At 41.8% G+C, this 25,071-nt stretch overlaps 1 protein-coding gene and 1 pseudogene across 2 annotated transcripts in view; one reads left to right on the top strand and one right to left on the bottom strand.

Annotated features, from left to right (window-relative positions):
• LOC117435812 (calcium-transporting ATPase type 2C member 1) overlaps positions 1–12,586 on the bottom strand; it is a 78,148-nt gene extending 65,562 nt beyond the window's left edge. Inside the window, exon 1 of one of the 2 annotated variants that reach the window (XM_059013061.1) lies at positions 12,517–12,586. Coding sequence is in view for 1 of the 2 variants with exons in the window: in XM_034059253.3 (XP_033915144.2) it covers positions 11,935–11,994 (60 nt within the window). In the remaining variant the exon portion in view is untranslated. Of the gene's footprint in view, positions 1–11,934; positions 12,477–12,516 lie in introns of those variants that run through there. The other variant, XM_034059253.3, reaches the window with a different exon arrangement.
• Positions 12,587–22,392: 9,806 nt separating this feature from the next.
• The window catches only part of LOC117394510 (phosphoinositide 3-kinase regulatory subunit 4-like), a 33,407-nt pseudogene continuing 30,728 nt past the window's right edge, over positions 22,393–25,071 (top strand).

Here is a 25,071-nt window from a genome sequence, read left to right as displayed (position 1 = left end):
TATTTATTAAAAGTACTTACAACTTCAAGGTACAGTACATGCTGCGTGAAGGTAGCCTGATTCACACTAACTCAAACCACCACCACACTGCTTTCCTGCAGCTTTCACTCTGTCTTTGCTGTACTTTCACACTACTCTCCTGCATGTTTCACGTGACTAACGATTTGTGGTCAAGGAATGCAACTGCAGAAGTACAGGACTTTTAAGACTGAAACAGTCAACAACAGATACACGTCAATACTGTATATATTTATGAAGTAATTCTGTAAAAAAGCTCAAATGGACAGATTCAAGTACTGTAAATGCTTCTAAGCCGAGGGTCTACATGTTGCCAGAAAACTAGAAAGGGAGATCTTTCTCCAAAGTTTCGGGCAACATTACATCATAGAAGGCTGTGTGGTCCAGTGGTTAAAGAAAAGGTCTTGTAACCAGGAGGTCCCCGGTTCAAATCCCACCTCAGCCACTGACTCATTGTGTGACTTAACCTCCTTGTGCTCCGTCTTTCAGGTGAGACGTAATTGTAAGTGACTCTGCAGCTGATGCATAGTTCACACACCCTAGTCTCTGTAAGTCGTCTTGGATAAAGGCGTCTGCTAAATAAACAAATAATAGGATAGTCAACCAATGAAAAAATCATGTGACTGACTATCACGCCAGCGAAAGGTGAAGCCAGTGTGGGATGTCATCAGGGAAAGTGTCATGACAAATTTCTTCCATTATGGGCCTGGTTGTCTTACATATATTTATGGATATAAAAGTTATAGTTAACCAGTATACACTTTGGTGGTCTCCATTAACAACACAATGAAATAACTTAAAAGCCATTTATATTTTAGCTGTAAATGCACAACGGTTCAAATAATTGTAGGTAAACAAAATACATGTTTTAGTTAAATCAATAAAGGCGTCCATTTAATAAATAAAACAGGTGTCTGAAAACGTTCGTTTTAATAAAATCAATTTCAAGCTGTTTTAATAGCATTACAGTTGTATTTGTATAATTATTTGTTTGAAAGATGTAATTTAAATATCAGAAAAATTATTAAATGGCGATCAGACATTGTATCATTGTAAGTAGTTATTTCGGAGATGTATTAGTTGATTGGTGCAAGAGTAGAGTTGCAACGTTCTGTTACAGTATGTATAGTAAGATATTCAGATTTCCATGACAGTTTAAACAACCCACCACCAATACGCACATCTGGAACGCCCTGTGGCTCCCCAAGGTTTGGACATTACCTTATCAGGCCTGTCAGAGAATGTAATCGAGTACCCCTGCTGCATAAGTTTTAAAACTAAACACAGTCAACCTCGGTTAACTCGACTGGTGGGTAACTCGACACGTTCGCTTAATTCAACAGACAGTGTTGGTCCCAGATTTTCTCCATAAAAACATATGCATCCTGCCTCTTTTAATCTGACACCACACTTTACTCGTAACTTGATACTTATTACCGGTACAAAAGGGATAAATACTATTAAAAAAGACTAGTGGATAACTCAACACTCTTGTTTCAATTTTAGGCCGGGGCTGATGAGTCCTGTGCTGTTTGTTTACGTTTGGTTAATAAAACCTGACTTTTTCTTTTGAACCAGCGCACCTTCTACAAAGTTTTAATGCAATTATAAGTGCAGCACCACTCAGTGCAATAATGCTTTCATCCACCTTGGAAGTGTGGGGCGGAAAAAAACACATGCTGCTTGAAAAAATTGACTGACAATTTTTCCTGATAATGTTTCCTTGACTATTTTTGAAGAAACATGTTTCCTTGTGTATGCTGGGCTTAAAGGCCTTACCAATGAGACTTTTTGATGAGTCACTTGGCAATCTAACATCCAAACAATTGTTGTAGAAAGCTGCAATTACGAATTCAAAATTTAGAGATCAGATATGTCAAGGCAGGTGTCTGGCCCTTTAGAATTGAATTTAAAAGAGATATATGAGGTATATGAAAGAAAAGGTTTTTAAAAAATGTACATAAAAGGTTTAAAAGATTAAAACATCTTTATATATACTGTATATTGTTTTTTTTTTTTAAATGGTGCCTTGGGTCAGAACTTCAGTCAGTTACCTTGGGTATTAGCTGTGACATTTCACTAACAGTTGAGTGTTTTTTGTTTTTTCATGTGACTGGAAACGGATCATTCATTCGCAACTACCAAGTATCAGTTCATAACGAGAGAGAAGTGAAAAATTAGTTGCTTTCAATTGGCTTTAAAGCTCAGGTTATTGGGGATAACAAGCTTGTCAGCAGAATTTTCAAAGCGTGTGTTTTTGCATGTTAATGCCATAGCTCAAGTGCACCCATGGTTAACTCGACACCATGGATAAGTCAATACTAAAAATGGCATCTCCGTGGGATGTCGAGTTAACCCGAGGTTCACTGTACTTTTCTTTCTAATTTCTTTCTACAGTTTCTTCCTGTTGTAGAATGAAGTATAAAGGTGTTCCATGAAAGCAGAAGCAACAGATTTCACTCTACATTTTCTGGCAACATGTAGCTTTGTGTCCCCCTGGCTTTAGAGGGAAATAATTGTAAAAGTTAAATCAACTACACAGTGATTGTACTTATTCTGTAAGACTGTAATGAGGAGGGAAAATAAAACAGAGCTCATGATGGGCTAGGCACACTACTGTCAACACTCTACCCTGTTTCATTTTTTTTCTTTTTGAAAAGCTTCAGGTAACAACTTTCTGCTCACCAAATCTAGCTACAGTAGGTACTGTTTTGTTTCTTTCTAAAAATAGCCTGAACTACTGTCCTTCAGATTCCATTGAATGGTAACAACCGAGCCTAATACTAAATTGACAAAGGGGTATTGAGGTGCAAAGCACTGAACATTTAAAAAGGTAAAACAGGGCAGTAACTTTTTAAATTGCTCAACATTACATCAATATGGAAATTTATACAAATTCAGGATTTTATTTTTTCAAAAAACAAAACCTCCACAACCCAAAATAACCAGTTTATCTGCGGGCTTGCTTTACAAAATGCAAAACTGCATGTGTATTTATTTTAATCCAAATTAGCGAGTGGAAGCAATAAGTACAGGGAGTGCTTGTTTCTATGTAACCTCACAATACTGTTCAATAGGTGTGCAAACATTAAGTAGGCTAATCATGCCATGAACATGCTATAATACACACAAGCTTTTGTAGTTTGTTTTTTCCACTGTGACATTTAACATGGTAATGCTTGTTTTAAACTTTTTAAATGCAAAGGATGTCAATATTAATAATAAATATGTAGGCTACTTGACATCACATGGAATTCTGACCTTCAAAGCTACTGTACATAGACCAGGTCATTCCAGAAACACTTGTGTTGAATTCACATCAATCCTTTTTAACACTGAGTGTATGAAATGGAGTGTATGAATGCTGCTGCCACTTTACTGCTGTCATGACACCTTTAAAAAGGATACGCCAGAGAACGCTTTAAGAAATTAACCTTTCTACAGCATGCCTCTGTGCCAATTTCAAATTCCTGACACCAAACTGAAAGCTTTACGCCCACAGCACAGCAAATACTTGAGCGCTCTGATAATAGAACAGGTTTCTTTTGACTTCAATTGTCCCAGCCCAGTCAGCTGTTTCACTTTCAATGGGACCTTAAAACAACTAATTGACCAGTAATAGTTCAAAAGCGACATGAATGGACTCTGAGCGCGAGTTAATTGGTCATGTGACTTTACAAGATGGTGACTTCTACAGTCTACAGATGCCTACATTAGTGCAATGTTTACGTTGTAGTAATTTCTGTTTAGCCTAGCAGTAGTTAACGTAACATTATGCAACATAAAAAGTGTAGCTTATTTTAAATATTTAAGTTATACTTAATGATACATTTCATTCGTGCTAGATTTACCTGTCACACATTTAACTGAAACATTCATAAGAATTAGCATAGGAAAATAAGATAGTACTACTGGTGATAGCCAGATGACAGGAGCATGCATAACATTTATGTGAGCACTTCTCAAAGAACTTGTTCCAGATTCGTGTTTTTAACTATTTAACAGAAACGATGATGTGAACGAGGATTTTAAGGCGATTAATTGAAATAAAGTTTTGAAAAATTTTAGGCCGGGGCTGATGAGTCCTGTGCTGTTTGTTTACGTTTGGTTAATAAAACCTGACTTTCTTTTGAACCAGCCGCACCTTCTACAAAGTTTTAATGCAATTATAAGTGCAGCACCACTCAGTGCAATAAGGCTTTCATCCACCTTGGAAGTGTGGGGCGGAAAAAAACACATGCTGCTTGAAAAAATTGCCTGACAATTTTTCCTGATAATGTTTCCTTGACTATTTTTGAAGAAACATGTTTCCTTGTGTATGCTGGGCTTAAAGGCCTTACCAATAAGACTTTTTGATGAGTCACTTGGCAATCTAACATCCAAACAATTGTTGTAGAATGCTGCAATTACGAATTCAAAATTTAGAGATCAGATATATCAAGGCAGGTGTCTGGCCCTTTAGAATTGAATTTAAAAGAGATATATGAGGTATATGAAAGAAAAGGTTTTTAAAAAATGTACATAAAAGGTTTAAAAGATTAAAACATCTTTATATATACTGTATATTGTTTATTTTTTTTAAATGGTGCCTTGGGTCAGAACTTCAGTCAGTTACCTTGGGTATTAGCTATGACATTTCACTAACAGTTGAGTGTTTTTTGTTTTTTCATGTGACTGGAAACGGATCATTCATTCGCAACTACCAAGTATCAGTTCATAACGAGAGAGAGAAGTGAAAAATTAGTTGCTTTCAATTGGCTTTAAAGCTCAGGTTATTGGGGATAACAAGCTTGTCAGCAGAATTTTCAAAGCGTGTGTTTTTGCATGTTAATGCCATAGCTCAAGTGCACCCATGGTTAACTCGACACCATGGATAAGTCAATACTAAAAATGGCATCTCCGTGGGATGTCGAGTTAACCCGAGGTTCACTGTACTTTTCTTTCTAATTTCTTTCTACAGTTTCTACCTGTTGTAGAATGAAGTATAAAGGTGTTCCATGAAAGCAGAAGCAACAGATTTCACTCTACATTTTCTGGCAACATGTAGCTTTGTGTCCCCCTGGCTTTAGAGGGAAATAATTGTAAAAGTTAAATCAACTACACAGTGATTGTACTTATTCTGTAAGACTGTAATGAGGAGGGAAAATAAAACAGAGCTCATGATGGGCTAGGCACACTACTGTCAACACTCTACCCTGTTTCATTTTTTTTCTTTTTGAAAAGCTTCAGGTAACAACTTTCTGCTCACCAAATCTAGCTACAGTAGGTACTGTTTTGTTTCTTTCTAAAAATAGCCTGAACTACTGTCCTTCAGATTCCATTGAATGGTAACAACCGAGCCTAATACTAAATTGACAAAGGGGTATTGAGGTGCAAAGTACTGAACATTTAAAAAGGTAAAACAGGGCAGTAACTTTTTAAATTGCTCAACATTACATCAATATGGAAATTTATACAAATTCAGGATTTTATTTTTTCAAAAAACAAAACCTCCACAACCCAAAATAACCAGTTTATCTGCGGGCTTGCTTTACAAAATGCAAAACTGCATGTGTATTTATTTTAATCCAAATTAGCGAGTGGAAGCAATAAGTACAGGGAGTGCTTGTTTCTATGTAACCTCACAATACTGTTCAATAGGTGTGCAAACATTAAGTAGGCTAATCATGCCATGAACATGCTATAATACACACAAGCTTTTGTAGTTTGTTTTTTCAACTGTGACATTTAACATGGTAATGCTTGTTTTAAACTTTTTAAATGCAAAGGATGTCAATATTAATAATAAATATGTAGGCTACTTGACATCACATGGAATTCTGACCTTCAAAGCTACTGTACATAGACCAGGTCATTCCAGAAACACTTGTGTTGAATTCACATCAATCCTTTTTAACACTGAGTGTATGAAATGGAGTGTATGAATGCTGCTGCCACTTTACTGCTGTCATGACACCTTTAAAAAGGATACGCCAGAGAACGCTTTAAGAAATTAACCTTTCTACAGCATGCCTCTGTGCCAATTTCAAATTCCTGACACCAAACTGAAAGCTTTACAGCCCACAGCACAGCAAATACTTGAGCGCTCTGATAATAGAACAGGTTTCTTTCGACTTCAATTGTCCCAGCCCAGTCAGCTGTTTCACTTTCAATGGGACCTTAAAACAACTAATTGACCAGTAATAGTTCAAAAGCGACATGGACTCTGAGCGCGAGTTAATTGGTCATGTGACTTTACAAGATGGTGACTTCTACAGTCTATGGATGCCTACATTAGTGCAATGTTTACGTTGTAGTAATTTCTGTTTAGCCTAGCAGTAGTTAATGTTATGCAACATAAAAAGTGGAGTTTATTTTAAATATTTAAGTTATACTTAATGATACATTTCATTCGTGCTAGATTTACCTGTCACACATTTAACTGAAACATTCATAAGAATTAGCATAGGAAAATAAGATAGTACTACTGGTGATAGCCAGATGACAGGAGCATGCATAACATTTATGTGAGCACTTCTCAAAGAACTTGTTCCAGATTCATGTTTTTAACTATTTAACAGAAACGATGATGTGAACGAGGATTTTAAGGCGATTAATTGAAATAAAGTTTTGAAAAATTTTAGGCCGGGGCTGATGAGTCCTGTGCTGTTTGTTTACGTTTGGTTAATAAAACCTGACTTTCTTTTGAACCAGCGCACCTTCTACAAAGTTTTAATGCAATTATAAGTGCAGCACCACTCAGTGCAATAAGGCTTTCATCCACCTTGAAGTGTGGGGCGGAAAAAAACACATGCTGCTTGAAAAAATTGACTGACAATTTTTCCTGATAATGTTTCCTTGAGTATTTTTGAAGAAACATGTTTCCTTGTGTATGCTGGGCTTAAAGGCCTTACCAATGAGACTTTTTGATGAGTCACTTGGCAATCTAACATCCAAACAATTGTTGTAGAATGCTGCAATTACAAATTCAAAATTTAGAGATCAGATATGTCAAGGCAGGTGTCTGGCCCTTTAGAATTGAATTTAAAAGAGAGATATGAGGTATATGAAAGAAAAGGTTTTTAAAAAATGTACATAAAAGGTTTAAAAGATTAAAACATCTTTATATATACTGTATATTGTTCATTTTTTTTAAATGGTGCCTTGGGTCAGAACTTCAGTCAGTTACCTTGGGTATTAGCTGTGACATTTCACTAACAGTTGAGTGTTTTTTGTTTTTTTTTTAATCCTCACTGTCCCTGGGGTCTCACGCTTGTTTCAGACCAGAAGGTGGGCATCCGACGGGGGAAACATTTTATATCGTTAACGACATGTTGATTTTTTAATTGTATTCGATATTCCATACTGTAGGGGAAGAAAAGTCACATAAATTACGCGTAGGACTTGAAGTCTTCAGGTTTTATTTTTTTGCACATCATGTCCCTTAAACTTATTGGGTCGATTGCAGCGTACCAAAGTTAGTCCACTTGATGTGTCTAACTAGTGGATTAAGCAGGTTTAGTCCACTTGCTTGGACTAAAGTTAGTACACTTGTTAATCCCGATTGCAGCGTACCAAATCGGACGTGAGGTGATCCTGTTCAGGTGGACTAATTTAGTACTATGCATGAAGCGACTCAAGTGACTCAGTGACTCAAGTGAAAGGCATCACTAAAATGTAACAGAATACAGAACTACATACAATATTTTAAATTATTATATAAAGTTGACAACTGCGCTATGCACGTTTAGATGATAATAATAATAATAATAATAATAATAAATAAATAAATAAATAAATAAATAAATAAATAAATAAATAAATAAATAAAATTAAAAAATGCACATTTCATGTATTCAATTTAACCGACTGAAGCGTCACATGTATAATTAGTATTATATAAAAGAACAAATTTAGTACTTAACGTTCAGTGTCAATGCAGCAATAGGGTACCGGCAAGTTAAAATGCAAGTATGTTCCGCTAGTGTGGAATGTGCACAAGACGACAAGTACAATTAGGTCTATCGATATAGATTATGAATATGTACTTTAAATGTGGTTTGCCTGAATCACGCCTAATGTAGCCTAATAAAAAACACTTTTATCGTTAATAGGACTATATATATATATATATATATATTACTGCATTTGCTTTTTTCATATTTCTGACTTTTTTGCTGGTGCTTTCAACTATGTTAGTACAGATCTGCAGCATTTGCTAAATCACTTTTTAGTCCACTTGATGCAGACTAAAGGCCATTGCACACTGGATCCGATAACGCATCCGAATTTAACATGCGTCTAAACAGAAAGAACTATGATTTGCATTCCCTATTGCACCTTGTACACTGTGTCCATAATTGTCGTACGACTGATGCGTCAATTTTGGAATAGAAACAAGTTCGATTTGATCCGATTTGATGTGCGTTAAAAACGACTGGGAAGACACATGGGTTCTTGCAGTACCCTGAACAAAATGGAAAATCTAATTGCGTGTGCCGCCAAACAAAAATTATGAAATCCAAAAAAGATTACATAGACTTTGTGTATAAAAAAAAAACCACACACACACACATATGGAAAGGCATTGACGTGGACTTGGGCATGAATGATATGTATTTTAAAACATGAAAACATGGATTTTGTGCAGTATAGGTTATTATAAGCATATACTTTTTATTTCAATAGTAGTCAAGGAAGTAAAGAAACAATGTCCTAACCTGGAGACACATATCAGAGAAAGAAGCGTGACAGGGCAAGAGCGGTCAGGGCTTAACAACAGTCAGAACATGAAAGTGATGGAAAGTATTGTTTTTTGTTTTTTTTTCATGTATTGCGTAACATTATTGTAGTCTAGTAGAAACGTCCATCCATCCATTATCATTAACCGCTTACTCCTTTACAGGGTCGCGGTGAGCCGGAGCCTAACCCGGCATACACAGGGTGCAAGGTGAGACTACACCCTGGACGAGACGCCAGTCCATCACAGGGCACCACACACACACACACACACACACACTCACACAGAAGGCAATTTAGAGTAACCAATCAACCTGGACAGCATGTCTTTGGACTGTGGGAGGAAACCGGAGTACCCGGAGAAAACCCACGCGAACACGGGGAGAACATGGGAACTCCACACAGACAGTATCCTAGGCCGGATTCGAACCTAGGACCCTGGCGCTGTGAGGTAGCAGTGCTAACCACCATTTTTTGTGTTAAAAGTTATTAAGAATTAACAGAATTGTATTTATTTTTTATTAAAATACTGAAACTGGGTATATCTACTAAAGCCTCCACTGCCAGTGTTCGTGCTAGGCCACGCCATTGTGCCAACGCCCCCTGAAATAAAAAATGTCCCGCTGAATTTCTCTTAACCCACCAGTGTGTCCCCCTTCCCAGACCAGACGCAATACCAATACGCAGTATATTAATGCATTTTGTATTAACATGACATGTCTGACGACATGCTAATCTTTTTTACTTGTTTGTTTACACTTGCGTTTTCATAATTAAACTCCCATGCCATTATTCTCCAGTCCAGTAGAATGCGCTCACACCCTCCCTGGTTACAGTCAGTTTCACAGTAAAGTCTGTACGACAACATCGGGCTTGTTAAGCCCGGCGCAAATATAAAAGTAGCCTACGGTTACGTTAAAAAATATGTGAAACTTGTCTTTTCTATGACAAAAAATGCTAAAATTCAGGGCCAAAATAATTTCGTATGTGTTAAGCACCAACTGTCTCTTGGCCATTTCGCCAGTAGGCCTATAACGGCATGATAAAAATATATATACAGTGTATATGATTTTATACAGCACTGTATATAATACATCTTGCATTGAGAAAACACTGGAATCCGAATAAAGCCAGAAAATTACTATGCAATACAGTTCACGTGCAGTCACGGTTTTGGTAAGTAGCATTTTCAAAACCATATAATTATGTGCAGTATAAAAATGTTAAAATATAGCAAATCCACAAAGCCAACAAAATACATATTGCATATTTGACATTTTATTGCTAGTGTTATGTGTAACACGGGCCATCGCTTAACCTTGAAAAAAATTCAATACAGTACCTGAAGCAGATATACACGTTTATCATATCAACATCAACGTGTGTTGTAAAAATGAAGCAACAACTAGAAACCTGTTTGAGGGACTATTTTTATCCAAAAGTAAATTAATATATATATTTTTCCCCTTATAATACAGTAACTTTTATAATTGTACCTATCACACACTCCAAGGCTTGTGTGTGTTGTTGTAGCATGTTATTTTACAAACCTTTTTTTCTGTTTTCATTTTATTATGACTGTATCTCAGATGGGGGTACGCGGTGGACTACTTTTTTTGGAAAGGGGTACACAGCTTAAAAAGATTAAAAACCCCTGTTCTAATGTGATTTGGTACAATGAATACCCTCTACTCAGTGATACACCAGAATCACTGTGACACATTTCCCAATATTTCCCCAGAAGTGACAGCGCGTATTGTAGAGACACCTTGGTTGTATCTACAGCTTTACAGTTTTATTTTTTGTTCTTCGGAAACAAAAGATCCGTAAACTCTGTTGGTATATTTAAAAACAAACAAAAATAAGAAATGGTGGTTAGTTCTGAATTATTAAACATATTGACCCCCTCACTGAAGAGAATGGCCCCCTAAAATTTAGAATGGGGGCCACATTGACCCTCAGTCTAAGTCCTGGAGCAAACAGTGACAGCACATCAGAGCTCTGAAGAAAGATATTAACGCATCTAGTGTGCAATGGATTGACTGACGACTTTTTCGGCTGACGGATTCTAAATGACGGAACGGATCCAGTGTGCAAAGGCCTTAAGTCACTGGTACGCTGCAATCGACGCATAGTGTGCCGATTCTGTTTCCTAATTAAACTCAATAAAATATGTTAGTTACTAAACAATGTAGCTTGTTTTAACATTCATATCCTTACTGAGCCTGATTCTGTCTTGCTTATTTTTTATTTCAAACAAATTACATTAATTGCTCATTGCTGCATTTCATTCTTGCAGTCGCCTAGTTTATCGTTGTGATTTTGTTATTTTCGTTCATGTCCTAACAGATTTTCTTTTCGGCATAAAACCCAGTACGGAGTGTTCACTGATAGCATGTCCATCATTTAAAATATCCTTGATTTACAGCAACAAACAAAAAAAACTTCAACCCAGTCTTTAAATGAGTAGTTTTCTCTTTATTAGGATGCAGAGACAACTTAACAACTACTAACATTTAAAAGGAAGGTAAAGATTTGGAAAATAAAAACCGAAAAAGTTCGAGCCTTAAATTACACATTGTGATTTTAAAATAAACTATTAAATATGTGACTGGTTGCCCAACCCTGAAAAGTAAACATACTCTCACTGACTGGTGATATTGTCATACTTGTACTTGCTAGAACTAAATCCATTGTATTATCTTACTCTTAATTGTATTATGACTTGTACTGTGATTATTGAAATGTATTTTTGTTTACGACTGTAAGACGCTAAGAAATAAATAATAATGATAATAATGGTGATACAATATGTACTACGTACTTCACTTGCACAGCATCACCTTGCGTGCAGCACTAAACCTAGGCAGAACACCACTCAGCTCCTTCTACATAATTCACGTGCCATTCACGATCGTGTTCCCATATTGTGTCTTCTCTTTTTGATAGAAAGAAAAAATACACAGCAAGTTCCCCAGCAACAGCACTAAACAGGCGGCCTGCAGTGTAAACAATGTTACCATTGCAATGATGACGGAAACAAATAAACAAACAGGAAGAACACTGTACAATAAACGAGCAATCGTTGCGCTGCTGCAGAACACACTCAGTTACGTGTGATCTGATAATAACAAACCCACGTAACCAACATTTTAAAAAAGATAACAAAAAAAAACTTCACCAAAACAAAAAACTCACCACCAGTTTTCTTAGATTTAGCATCTTCCGAGAGCTCCCCGGTTCCGAGTGACGGCTCATGAGGTCAACACGCAGAAAATCACATGAGGTGGTGCTACGCGCTGACGCAAGCAGTTCTAGCTTCAGGTGGTTTTTGCAAAAAGCAATTGCAACCACCCAAAATTCTAGATTAGGTTTGGGGTCAGGGAGTAATTTAACCTCTAATTTTAACACTGAGAGAGTACCAGTTATTTTCAGGGGGTACAATACAACATTACCTTGAAATCATGAGTAATCTCGATTAATACTGTACAATCGTTAATGGTAATCGGGGTAGGCATTAAAAAAGAGCCTTCCATTTTAACTGCAATGTTACTTTGAACTACTGTACAACCACGCGTGTGTTCTACAAGGTCCTTTATCGGCTCAGCGCATTTATTTCGAGGTATCACATCATTTACATAATTTACGTTACTTATATTTTAACATTAAATTATTAAACTCAGTGAGCATGGTAAAACTTCAGTATAAATCCATACATATAAATAAAATAAGGAAATGCATTAATAAGTTATAAAACAGTTCGTTTAACAGTATAGGCACCTTTTTTTAGTGGTTGCCTCTGACGATAGTTCCAGCTGGATTTGTAGCTGGACTGGGGTGTTTACGCTTCAATCTGTGTAGCTTCGAATTTTTCTTATTCTTACTGTGATTGGCTGCAAAGACAACAGGGCTAGCCAGAGATTGGATAATGCTTGTTAGGTTGATTTTTCTTGTGTACAGTTTCCTAGTAACTGTAGTATTCTGGGAGATGTAGTTGTAGTTGAGATGTAGTTGTTTCTTAGTAACTGTAGTATTCTGGGAGATGTAGTTGTAGTTGAGATGTAGTTGTTTCCTAGTAACTGTAGTATTCTGGGAGATGTAGTTGTAGTTGAGATGTAGTTGTTTCCTAGTAACTGTAGTATTCTGGGAGATGTAGTTGTAGTTGAGATGTAGTTGTTTCCTAGTAACTGTAGTATTATGGGAGATGTAGTTGTTAGTGGAAGCTTTACTAGGGGAGGCAGACAAGTTGTGTAGCAAAATTGTTATGCGTATTTTTATGCATTACACTTAAATTTAGTACGTATTACGGTTTATTAATGCGTAAAAACGGCAGGTACGCATCTGGACCGCTGATTGCAACACAGTTATGTCTCTGTGGGTTATGTGTTGACTTGTCAGTGGTAACCTACGACTTTGCGCTGTAAGTGTGAGTAAAACGACGTCAAATTTTTTTTTTTCTCATAGGAAGAGGTGTTGCAGTAAAAGCAACAGCAGCATAATTTAACATTACTAAAAGTTTAAAAATAATGTCTATTTACTTTATGACTTGCATTATCTACATCACGTGACATCTTCGTGACACGATTACGAGTATGTTAACATGCCTATTAAAATGTATGGTATTTTTTTTTACTTTTCCCTCAATTTTACACAAGCTTCTCAGTTCACAGGAATTTGTAAATCATGACAGCCATAATAAATGAATAGGCATATTTCCATTGCTGCTGTATAATTTAAATGATATCTTCAGTCTATGCCACACTGCCAGTAAAACAACTTACAAGTGAACTGACGTTTTCCAAAAATCTTAATATTTCTACAACATGAAGTAAAAAGCTAATTTACAAAGTGAAGTTTGAGGCGCTGGCATAATATTATACCTCTTTTAACATATGGCATGCCATTTTCTTTCAAATTATTGTTCTACACACTTAACTACATATTAAAAAAGAAGTCATTTGAGGATATCAGTGGTCAATTGCACCGTAAATAAGAAAGTTACTTATCACTGCATTTTCCCATTTGTGCCAAAAATACAAGTTATGTATGAAACACAGATCTTCCACCAATAATGTAAATAACTGGTGATTAACATAGTATAAGAAACAAAGTCAAGTAGACAAATGTTTTGGCGAGTGCAGCCTTCTGTGTCCTGTACTGTTTCTTACCTTAGAATTTCTAATGAGTGATAATTGGAAGTTATGAATGATTATCATATTAACTTGCCATTTTGTTGTAAACATGCATTTGATAAGATGATTACATATTTCTAAAGCTAGAAATAAACCTTTTAAAATATATAACACAAAGGTGGTCCTTTGGTAACCACTGATCTAGTGTAAGAGATGTTACAGTATTCCAGCATTGTATTCTGATAGTGACCTTTCTGACCAATGGTCTCTTGTAAATAGCCTTTGTATGTTTGCTTCACATTGGCTCTTGCTACGCACTGTAGCCCTGTACCACTGAAATCTGAGGAATGTTTTTGCACTCCTCTAGATGTTCCCACAGAGTAGGTAATAAACATCTCACGATGAGTACCTCCAATTGTGCTCTCTGAACAGTATGTTTGATCGCTCACAAAAAAAAAGTTTAGTGTTCTCTGCCATTGCTACAATGGCACACACTATTTAAAGGTATCACAGTGCCACATTATTTGATGTAGACATGTTTTGCAAAAAGTACTGATGCTGGTATTCATCTGTTGATTTAGGGCAGCATTGTATTTGTAGTCATTTAGGAAGATCACATTCGTAGTCTTCCAGTGGCCCCCCAGGCTTTCTGCTTGCTCAATTAGATGATCCAATTTTCACTTTAGCTCACGGGGGCTGTCTGTGATAATGTAAGAGTGATCCTAAGAGAAGCAAATGAAGATGGCTTTTAGAATTACATTTTATGTTTCAACAGTTATTAAGAAGTTAATAATGTGACGACTGCAATCTCATGCAGTCCAACTAACCTTTCCCTGTCAACTCCTGCTCATTGTTCTGTACCGCCCCCCTGGGCCTCTCACTCACTTTCTGGATGAACTCGACTTTCTACTCTCCTCCCTCCCCTCTCTGTCTACCCCGACTGTCCTGTTGGGTGACTTCAACATCCATCTCTCCAACCCCAGCCACTCTGCTGGATTCCTCCCTCTCCTGCACTCCTTCGACTTCTGTCTCTCTCCGTCCCGTCCTACCCACAAAGCTGGCCATCAACTGGACCTCACCTTCTCCAGGGCCTGCTGCCCCTCCACCCTCTCTGTCACCCCCCTGGACCTCTCTGATCACTATTTCATCTCTTTTTCTCTGTCTCTCCCCCCTCTCCCTGCTCCTCCTACCCCCACTGTCACCTCTCGCCGTAACCTCCGCTCTCTCTCCCCCTCTGTCCTTGCCTCCACTACTCTCTCTCACCTCCCTCCTATCGACTCCTTTTCACAACTCTCCGTAGACTCTGCTACCTCCACCCTCTTCTCCTCACTCACCTCCTCCCTCGACTCCCTCTGTCCCCTCACCTCCCGACCTGCTCGCCCCTCCCCTCCCCATCCCTGGCTCTCCTCTGCGCTCCGCTCGGCAAGAATCACACTGCGATCTGCTGAAAAGAAATGGAAGAGAACCAAACTCCCTGCTGCCCTAGACCTTTACCGCACTCTCCTCTCCTCCTTCTCCTCTACTCTCTCCTCTGCTAAATGTGCTTATTTCCAATCTGTAATCCAAGCCTCCACTAACAACCCACGTAAACTATTCTCTACCTTCTCCTCCCTCCTAAACCCTCCCCCCCTCCTCCTCCCTCCTCTATCTCCCCTGATGACTTTTCCTCCTTCTCTTCTAAAATCTCAGATATCTGCAAACTCTTTAACACCTCTCCCTCCCCCGCACCCCCTCCTGCTCCAACCCCTACACCCACTACATCCCCTACTTACTTGCCCTCCTTCTCCACCTTCTTGCCCCTCTCAGACTCTGACCTCTCCTCCCTGCTCCAGGGTCACAAACCCACCACGTGTGCCTTGGACCCCCTCCCCACTCACCTCTTTCAAGCTGCTGCTCCTGCTCTACTCCCCTTCATCTCCTCCCTCCTCAACACCTCTCTACTTTCTGGTATCTTTCCCTCTGCCTTCAAAAAAGCCTCTATCACTCCCCTCCTCAAAAAACCTACCCTCGACCCCACCTCCCTCCAGAGCTACCGTCCTGTCTCCCTCCTACCCTTCCTCTCCAAAACCTTCGAGCGGACTGTACACCGCCAGCTCTCTGCTTGACCCTCTCCAATCTGGCTTCCGCTCTGCTCACTCCACTGAAACCGCCCTCCTGTCTGTCACCAACTCACTTAAGTGTGCCCGAGCTGCCTCTCTCTCCTCTGTCCTAATTCTCCTCGACCTCTCTGCTGCCTTTGACACTGTTGATCACTCTATTCTACTCTCATCTCTCGCTGACCTGGGGATCTCTGGCACTGCTCTGGCCTGGTTCTCCTCCTACCTCTCCAACCGCACTTACCAGGTAACCTGGCGTGGAGCAACCTCCACACCTCAACCTCTCTTAACAGGAGTCCCCCAAGGGTCAGTCTTGGGTCCTCTCCTGTTCTCTCTCTACACCCACTCCCTGGGCCCCCTCATCGCATCCTATGGTTTCTCATACCATTTCTATGCTGATGATGCTCAGATTTTCCTCTCCTTCCCCACCTCTGACTCCACCATCTCCTCCCGTATCTCTACCTGGCTGTCTGCTATTTCCTCCTGGATGCACTCGCATCACCTCAAACTCAACCTCTCTAAATCTGACCTCCTTTTCTTTCCCTCCTCCTCCTCCTCCCCCTCCTCTGATCTCTCTATCTCTGTTCCTCTGGAATCTACCACACTCTCTCCCTCTTCCTCAGCTAAGAACCTTGGAGTCACCCTGGACCCCTGCCTCTCTTATTCCCAGCACATCTCCACTCTGGCACGCACTTGCCGATTCTTCCTGAGCAACATCCGAAGAATCCGACCCTTCCTCACCAACTATGCTACCCAGCTCCTGGTCCAGGCCCTGGTACTCTCCCGCCTAGACTACTGCAACTCCCTCCTGGCTGGCCTCCCTGCGTCTTCCACCCGTCCGCTCCAGCTCATCCAGAACTCTGCTGCCCGCCTGGTGTTCTCTCTGCCTCGCTTCGCCCACGCTACTCCACTACTCCGCTCGCTCCACTGGCTCCCGATCACCGCTCACATCCAGTTCAAGACTCTTGTACTAGCCTACAGATGCCTTGACCAGACTGCACCCAGCTACCTCCAGACCTTCATCTCTCCCTACACCCCCACTCGACCTCTCCGCTCCGCCTGCACTAGAAGACTAGCTCTACCTCCGCTACGCTCCCCTGCCTCCCGAGCCCTCTCCTTCTCCACCCTTGCTCCGCAGTGGTGGAATGACCTTCCTACAGATGTCAGGACTGCCCAGTCCCTGACCACATTCCGGCGCCTCCTTAAGACTCACCTCTTCAAACAGCACCTGTAGAACTCCTCTGTTTGTATCCTGGGACACTATCACCCTTCATGTAAATGTGCTTTATTTTGCTCTTATCTGCCCCCTATTTTACTGCATTTAATCCTGTACTTCAGAATACTGTAATCTGCCAAGTGTTTAACCTGTAGTACTTTGTATTTAATCACATCCTGATGTAACTATCACTATTTAATCATATCCTGATGTAACTATCACTATTATCTGCTGTATTATTGAATTGTGGTTTGTCACACTTGAACAAAAGTTATTGTATTTCTTGCTCTCATTGTATTACTTGTATTGTAACACTTGAAATGTATTTGCTTACGATTGTAAGTCGCCCTGGATAAGGGTGTCTGCTAAGAAATAAATATTAATAATAATAATAACTCACAGCCTCTTTGCTCCTTCTCTCTTTGATATCCACTTTCCATCTCGCTCTGTCTCTGTCTCTATGCTATCCTCCAGTGTCCAATTGCATACCAGGCCCATCCTGTATGAAAACATTACATATCTCAGTATTTCTATTTAGTAAATGATTACTTCATAGAATCTATTTTTTTTCAAAATATTTCTTACCATTTAATATGACATGGTATTTGTTCTATATATTTGTTTCTATTGCTGTTTCTGCTTGGATCATTAGTGTGCCGTGATTAAAAGATACTAGGGTTTATTTTTTCAGCCACTTTCTACTATTAAAGGTGATGAAATGTGTTAAATATTTTATCTTTTGACTGTGCAATAAATGAAGCCCACTAATCAGCTTTTCTGATTCTGTTTAGAAGCTGCCCTGATTGCAGAAACAGGAATGTCCTTCTGAAGTAGTTTTTAAGTATGGTAAATAGTAAACCACGTAGGTAAACCCGTTAAGTTTCTCAGAATAGTTGTATTTCCAAATTCTCCTTTTAACATGCTGTAAGCTGACGGGCATCACTTAAAACGGAAAGGAAGCTGTTAAAAATGTGTTAATTGCATGATGACATTTCCTGCCTATTCGCTTTCTCATTATCATTGATTTGTACTGAAAAATGCATAGACAAGGCAGGAAATGTCATCATACAATGAACATGTTTTGTAACAGGTTCCTTTCTGTTTTAAATGATACCTGTCGGCTTAAAACATGTTAAAAAGGAAATTTGGAAATCTATTTGGAGAAACTTAAAGGGATCCCCAGTAATTCAAGCCCTGACATTTGCCTCTTGCTGAAGGACAAACATATGTTTTTATCAATGTGTCGTTTTTCTTCTATTAAGAAAGCTGTGATAAAGTAAAATACCTTATAGAGCTATCACACCTATGCAACAGATAGCATTAATCGTAAATATGAGTACTCCATTGTCTAGTATTTTCTTATTAAAATTTGCAGGATAAAATACATTTGACACAGAAATAAAAATAATTTATTAAAGTAAGGTAAAATGAAACGAGGACGTGTTTTTTGTTGTTTTTTTAATTGTTTTAAACTATTTGTATCATATACAGTACTCAACTATCAATGTAAATATATTTTTTAAAGAAATTTAATTGGCACCAGGAGACCTGAAACTATTGTATTTCATTATTGCTAAAAACAACATAACACATATACTTAAGAAAAAAAATGTTCTGAAACTTATAAAATATGTTTACAATAGAATTTCACTAATGTCAAAATAACTAGTTCATAAATTATTTTGTATTATTCACGAACATATGTTCCTTAGGGGGTACCTGTGGTGAACAGAAAGTGAATATATAATTTCAATAGAAAATATGTTTCCAAATACTTCAGCCCTCCTATTGTTGTGATGGGCTATTTCAATGCACAAAGTGTTCAAACCACGACAAGCTTCAGTGCACTGTGTTGTAAAAATGTCAAGGTAATGTGACATGACAGCGTTGATTTCCGCAATTGTTGGCTATAGCTACACACGAAGCACAGTTGTTTGCACGCAGATATACAGATATCATGGGTGAAGAGCAGGACAATTCGACCAATACCATCCGGTATGTGTTGGACCTGCGCAAACGTCTTGAGTCTGTAGGAAAATGGGCGCATGACAATTTGCAGCAGGCTCAGCGCAGACAGGAGACACAAAGTACAACCGAGGAGCCCGGTTGCGCACATTTCAGCCAGGGGATAAAGTACTTCTATTATTACCTAGGTCCGAGTCAAAGCTTCTGGCTAAGTGGCAAGGACCCTTTGAGGTTACACGCCGGATTAGAAAGGTGGACTATGAGATCTGCCAGCCGGAGCGGCGGAGAGAGAAACACATTTATCATGTAAACCTCTTGAAGCCCTGGTTGCAACCGGAGGCATTGTTAGCGGCGCAAGCAGATGACGTCCCAGATCTGGTGCCTGATCTTTCTGTGTTGGGGAGAAAAGGGTCGGTACAGATTGCGGAGAATCTGACCCCAACACAGAAGTGTCAGGCTCAGGCTCTGGTGACGGAATTTCCTGACGTGTTTTCTCCCGTCCCGGGGCAGACTCGAGTAGCCCATCATCACATTGACATTGAGCCAAGGGCGCCAGTTCGCCAGAGGCCATACCGTATACCTGAACGTAAAAGACAGGTAATAAAGATGGAAATTGATTAGACTGGGGGTAATAGAAGAATCCCAAAGAGGCTGGAACAGTACTGTTGTTTTTGTAGATAAGCCAGTCGGGTCAACTCGATTTTGCATTGACTTCAGGCGAATCAATGAGAAATCGAAGTTTGCTGCTTATCCTATGCCCCGGGTAGATGAGTTGCTGGAACGTCTAGGCACGGCTCATTTTATGACGTCACTGGATTTAACGAAGGGGTACTGGCAGATACCCCTGACCCCGGAATCCAGAGAGAGGACGGCGTTTTTAACTCCCTTCGGGTTATACCAATTTAGGACCATGCCCTTTGGGTTGCACAGCGCGCCAGCCGCTTTCCAAAGGATGATGGATCGCATTTTGCGGCCCCATCAGCAGTACGCTGCTGCTTACATAGATGTAAAATTAGAAATTGACAAAATGTTCAGGCTGGGGGTAATAGAGGGGTCCAAAAGTGACTGGAATAGTCTGATTGTTTTAGTGGATAAGCCAGATGGAGCGACTCGGTTTTGTATTGACCACAGTGAGGATTGGCCGAGTCATCTGTGTAAGGTAGCGGCGGTACTGCAATCCTTGCGGGAGGCTGGGCTCACTGCTAACCCAAAGAAATGTCCCATTGGGAAGAGTTAGTCGGAGTATTTGGGGTATCGAGTAGGGAGCTGCCAGATCAGACCGCTGATTGCTAAGGTGAAAGCCTTGGCTGACTGGCCAGTCCCTACAACCAAAACCCAGGTGCGTTCTTTCTTGGGACTAGCAGGCTATTATAGGAAGTTCATCCCGAGCTTCCCACTGAATCTTCGGGTCTCCTCAGCCATGGAGAGTGGTATTGCTGCAGAACTAAGGCTCCCACAGGGTAGTGCTGCGTGCACAACTCATAATATATGTCATCATTATATGCTACAGCCCGATCACATGATAAAGGTTTGTGGGGTATTGGCCGTAACTTTAAATACACACAATAACCTAACCATAAACTTAAGGTTCGTGGGGTATTATGGTCATGTGATAGGGGTATTGAGGGTCAATTAAGCACTTTGTAAATTACGAGTTGCGCACACAGCACTACCCTGTGTGAGCTCCCCTGTATGAGCTATGCTGTGTGAGCTCCCCCGTGTGAGCTATGCTGTTTGAGCTACCCTGTGTTAGCTACCCTGTGTGAGCTCCCCTGTGTGAGCTATGCTGTGTGAGCTACCCTGTGAGCTACCCTGTGTGATTTACCCTGTGTGAGCTATGCTGTGTGAGCTACCCTGTGTGAGCTCCCCTGTGTGAGCTCCCTGTGTGAGCTATGCTGTGTGAGCTCCCTGTGTGAGCTACCCTGTGTGAGTTACCCTGTGTGAGCTCCCCTGTGTGAGCTCCCTGTGTGAGCTATGCTGTGTGAGCTCCCTGTGTGAGCTACCCTGTGTGAGCTACCCTGTCTGAGCTCCCTGTGTGAGCTACTCTGTGTGAGTCTTCGTTCTGCAGCTATATACTCTTGTAACCATGTGGGGAAATGCTGCAGTGAGGAGAAAAGCGATTGGGCATTCCAAATTGGGAAAAATCGGGGGGGAAATTATAATTAGACACAATAAATTAAAATAAATAAATAAATACAAAGTATGTATAGTAGTAACTCGACAGTACCTGCACACTTAAGTTGTACCTTCTTACCTTGTATTGTTTTTTATCAGTTAAAACTGAAACTCAGAAGCCCTAATTATAAGTAAGGCTGTAAGAAAATGTTACCGTAACCCTACAGGTATCACTGAGCTGTCTATACCAGAGCTGCCAATAGGCCCCTTCCTGGGGTGACACACTCAGAGTCCCGCCCACTGAGGGATTAAAACCATCATCCTGAGGAAGCCATTTCTCTTTTTCCATCGAACCCGTGAGGGCGACCAATGCGACCTTCCCTCTTTGAGGGAACCAGGGTTACGGTAGGTAACCTAACATTCCCTTTCAATTCGAAGACGTTCACCAACGAACATTATGTATGGGATAAGGTATGGGATAAGGTATACCAGAGCCATCGCGAAGGAGAAGGAACGGCAGCATATGAGGGATGCATCAGAACCGCATAACCCAATGGTTAGCGGTGTGAGCTTACACCCTCAAGGACCCTTGTGCCGTAATGAAGGCAGAGCAGGATCTAACACACTAAGGCGGTAGAACCTGGAGAAAGTACAAATATCAGACATCGAGGCCCCTCTGAAGAGGGCCCAAGATGTAGCCAACCCTCTAGTGGAGTGTGCGGCTACCCTGCCAGGTGGGGGCAAGCCAACACCATCATACGTAGTCGAGACTGTGTCCACAATCCAATGTGACAGACGCTGTTTATAGAGGGGCTGTCCTAGGATCTGTGTCCCGTGACAGACAAAGAGTTGGTCAGACTGATGCGGAGCTCTTGTCCTGTCCACGTAGCATCTCAATGCCTGCACTGGGCAGAGGAAATTCAATTTCTCATCTTCCGTTGAAGCAAACGGTGGTGGATGGAAGAACTCCAGTTCCACAGATTGATTAATGTGGAAGGCTGTGATCACCTTGGGGTGGAAAGCAGGGTTGATGCGCAGAAACATCCTGCTGCCATCCTCCCGAATACGCATGCAGGAGCTGTGCACAGGCAGCGCCTGCAGCTCACTGACCTGGTTAGCAGAGGTGATAACCATGAGGAAGGCTGTGTTCATAGACAGGTACTTCAACTTTATGGAATGTATGGGCTCAAACTGGGCCTTCGTGAGAGCCTCCAGTACAATATTAAGGCTCCATTCGGGGAGAACAGTCCTCCTGGGAGGGCGTAACCGCCAATCGCCTTTAAGAAATCAGGTAGCCAAGAAATGTGCATCCGGAGACACGGAGTCTACGGGGGCATGACATGCAGAGATAGCCGCTAAATAACCTTCAAAGTGGAAGGTGACCTACCAGCATCAAGCAGTTCTTGCAGAAACTGTAAAATGACTGGCATAGGGCAAGATATGGGGGTCATGGCTTCCAGCCACACACCAATCCTGGAAATACCTCCACTTATAGGTGTACAAAGACCTAGTGGAGTCTGCCCTAGCGCTCTGCAACGTACCCACAACCGCATCTGATAGCCCTAGGGCTAACCAGCGGTCCCTTTCAGAGGCCAGACCCATAGCCAGAACCTACCCGGTTCCGGGTGCCAAAGAGTGCCTCTCATCTGACTGAGGAGATCCAAGCGCAATGGGGTATCCCAGGGCTGGTCATTTAACAGCTGGCATAGGGTCGAAAACCAGGTTCTCACTAGGAGAACTGACGATTCTGACGCGAGAAAGGCCGGGAGCAGTGATATAGGTTGGAAAGCATACAGAAATGCTTTGGGCCATTCGTGCACTAGGGCATCTACACCGAGTGGACCGCCTACGCGGTGGAGGGAGTACCACAGGGGGCAATGTGTCGTCCCTGCCGAGGTGAAGAGATCGACTTGCACCGTCCCAAACCGTTCCCAAATGCACTCCACTATGAGGGTGGAATCGCCACTCTGACGAATGCGGAACGTTCCTGCAGAGTCCACTGCCCAGTTCACCACTCCGGGAATGTGCGTCGCCTGTAGGGACAGCAAGTTCCTCTGAGCCCATGTCAATAGGCTGAAGGCCATGAGATGCAACCCCAGAGACCGTAGGCCACCCTGGTGGTTGACATCGTGTTGTCCGTCCGGATCAACAATGTGTACCGCTCAACACCGGGAGGAAATGGTGGAGAGCAAGGGAGACCGCTTGCAACTCCAGCATGTTTATGTTCAGGGATGTCCAGCAGTCCAGCCAGGTTCCGCGTACTCCTCTGCCTTACCAGACCGCCCCCCAACCCAAGTTGGAGGCATCTGTCGTCACCACTTGGCGGTTTAACACTACCCATTCGCACGCCTTCGCGTAGGTGAGAGGTTGTCCTCCACCAGTGTAGGGCTGCCGAGCACGCGTGAGACAGTCAGCCAACGGTCTCTGTCACGTTTGGTGTTGAGGTGGAACGCATTGAGCCACGCTTGTAGCGGGTGCATGCGAAGCAGACCCAGGAGCTAGGAGAGGCCAAATGGCAGCCCAGCAAACTCGTAAACACTTCCCTGAAAAGAGAAGCGGAGATACTTTCTGTGCTCTGGACGAATGGGAACGTGAAAGTACTCGTCCCGTAAGTCCATGGTGGTGAACCAGTCACCTGGCTGGACAGACTGGAGAATGTGACGGTGCGTCAGCATCTGGAACCTCCTCTCTTTTAAGAACCCGTTGAGGAGTCTCAGGTCTAGGATGGGGCGAAAGCCGGCATCTTTTTTGGGTACCAGAAAATACCTCTAGTAGTACCCATCTCTGTGGGAGGTGGGGTTTACGAGACGAATGGCTCGCTTGCACAGCAAGGCGACCACTTCCTTCTGAAGTACCGAGGCCTGGAGAGGGTCTGTCACGAGCCACAATCAAACTAGCAAGGCTCCGGCCAAAAGCTTACCCTTGGAGACCAGAGATCTGCAGCAGCGTGCTGGACAGGAGACGTAGCTCCGTGGCCACTGGCTCAGGGAGCGGGGCCTCAGGGGTGGCATGTTGGACGCCCTAGCACCGCGCACAGAGAGTATGTTTATCCTCTTGCTGGATATTCGCATTGCAGACAGTGCAGGGGTGGAACCCCGACTTGCCTGACATGGGCCTGGTGTTGTGCATGGGCTGTGCACTGAACACTGCTTGCACTGCGCTCAAGCACTGATTAAAAGTGTGAACGCCGTGCGCTCACCCACCAGCGCTGTAGCAGAGGGTACCGAACACTGTGCATACTGAGCACCATGGGCAGCACATACCATGCAGCACCGTATGCCCGTGCACTAGTGTAGCAATGGCACCAAGCACTGTGTGCACCATGCACACCGAGTACCGTGCAGCACCTTGCGCTCTTGCGCTAGCTCTGTGGCAGTGGCCAAGCACCGTGCATACAGAGTACTAAGAGCACTATGTGCACCATGTACCGTGCAGCGCTGTGACTGTGCACCGAGATACCCAAGTACCAAGGGCTATGTGTGCACCGTGGTACCAAAGCACCGGGGGGGGGGGCTACACAATTGTGCCTACCCTAACCGTGCAGTCACACACCTGGTCAGCGCGTTGCGTGCACCAGGGAGACGCAAGGACTGAAGCCGCGGTGGGCGAGTTGAAGCAGACAGCAAAAACCATGGTAGAATAGATAGTATAGGGGAGAGCACACTGGTTGTTTATAAGGCCCGACTCACCGAGGTGGGCGGGCCTATGCAGCCGATGAGGTCTACTAGACAGCGGGGATGCGGCAAGGCCTAGCCCCGTGGAGGAGAGCATGGCTGGAAGAGTCACTCAACAGCGGGGATGTGGCAAGGCC

This window comes from Acipenser ruthenus, chromosome 3, assembly GCF_902713425.1.
Source record: "Acipenser ruthenus chromosome 3, fAciRut3.2 maternal haplotype, whole genome shotgun sequence".
NCBI lineage: Eukaryota > Metazoa > Chordata > Actinopteri > Acipenseriformes > Acipenseridae > Acipenser > Acipenser ruthenus.
Note: the sequence above shows the minus strand (reverse complement) of the source record. Positions and strands in the feature narration are given on the sequence as shown.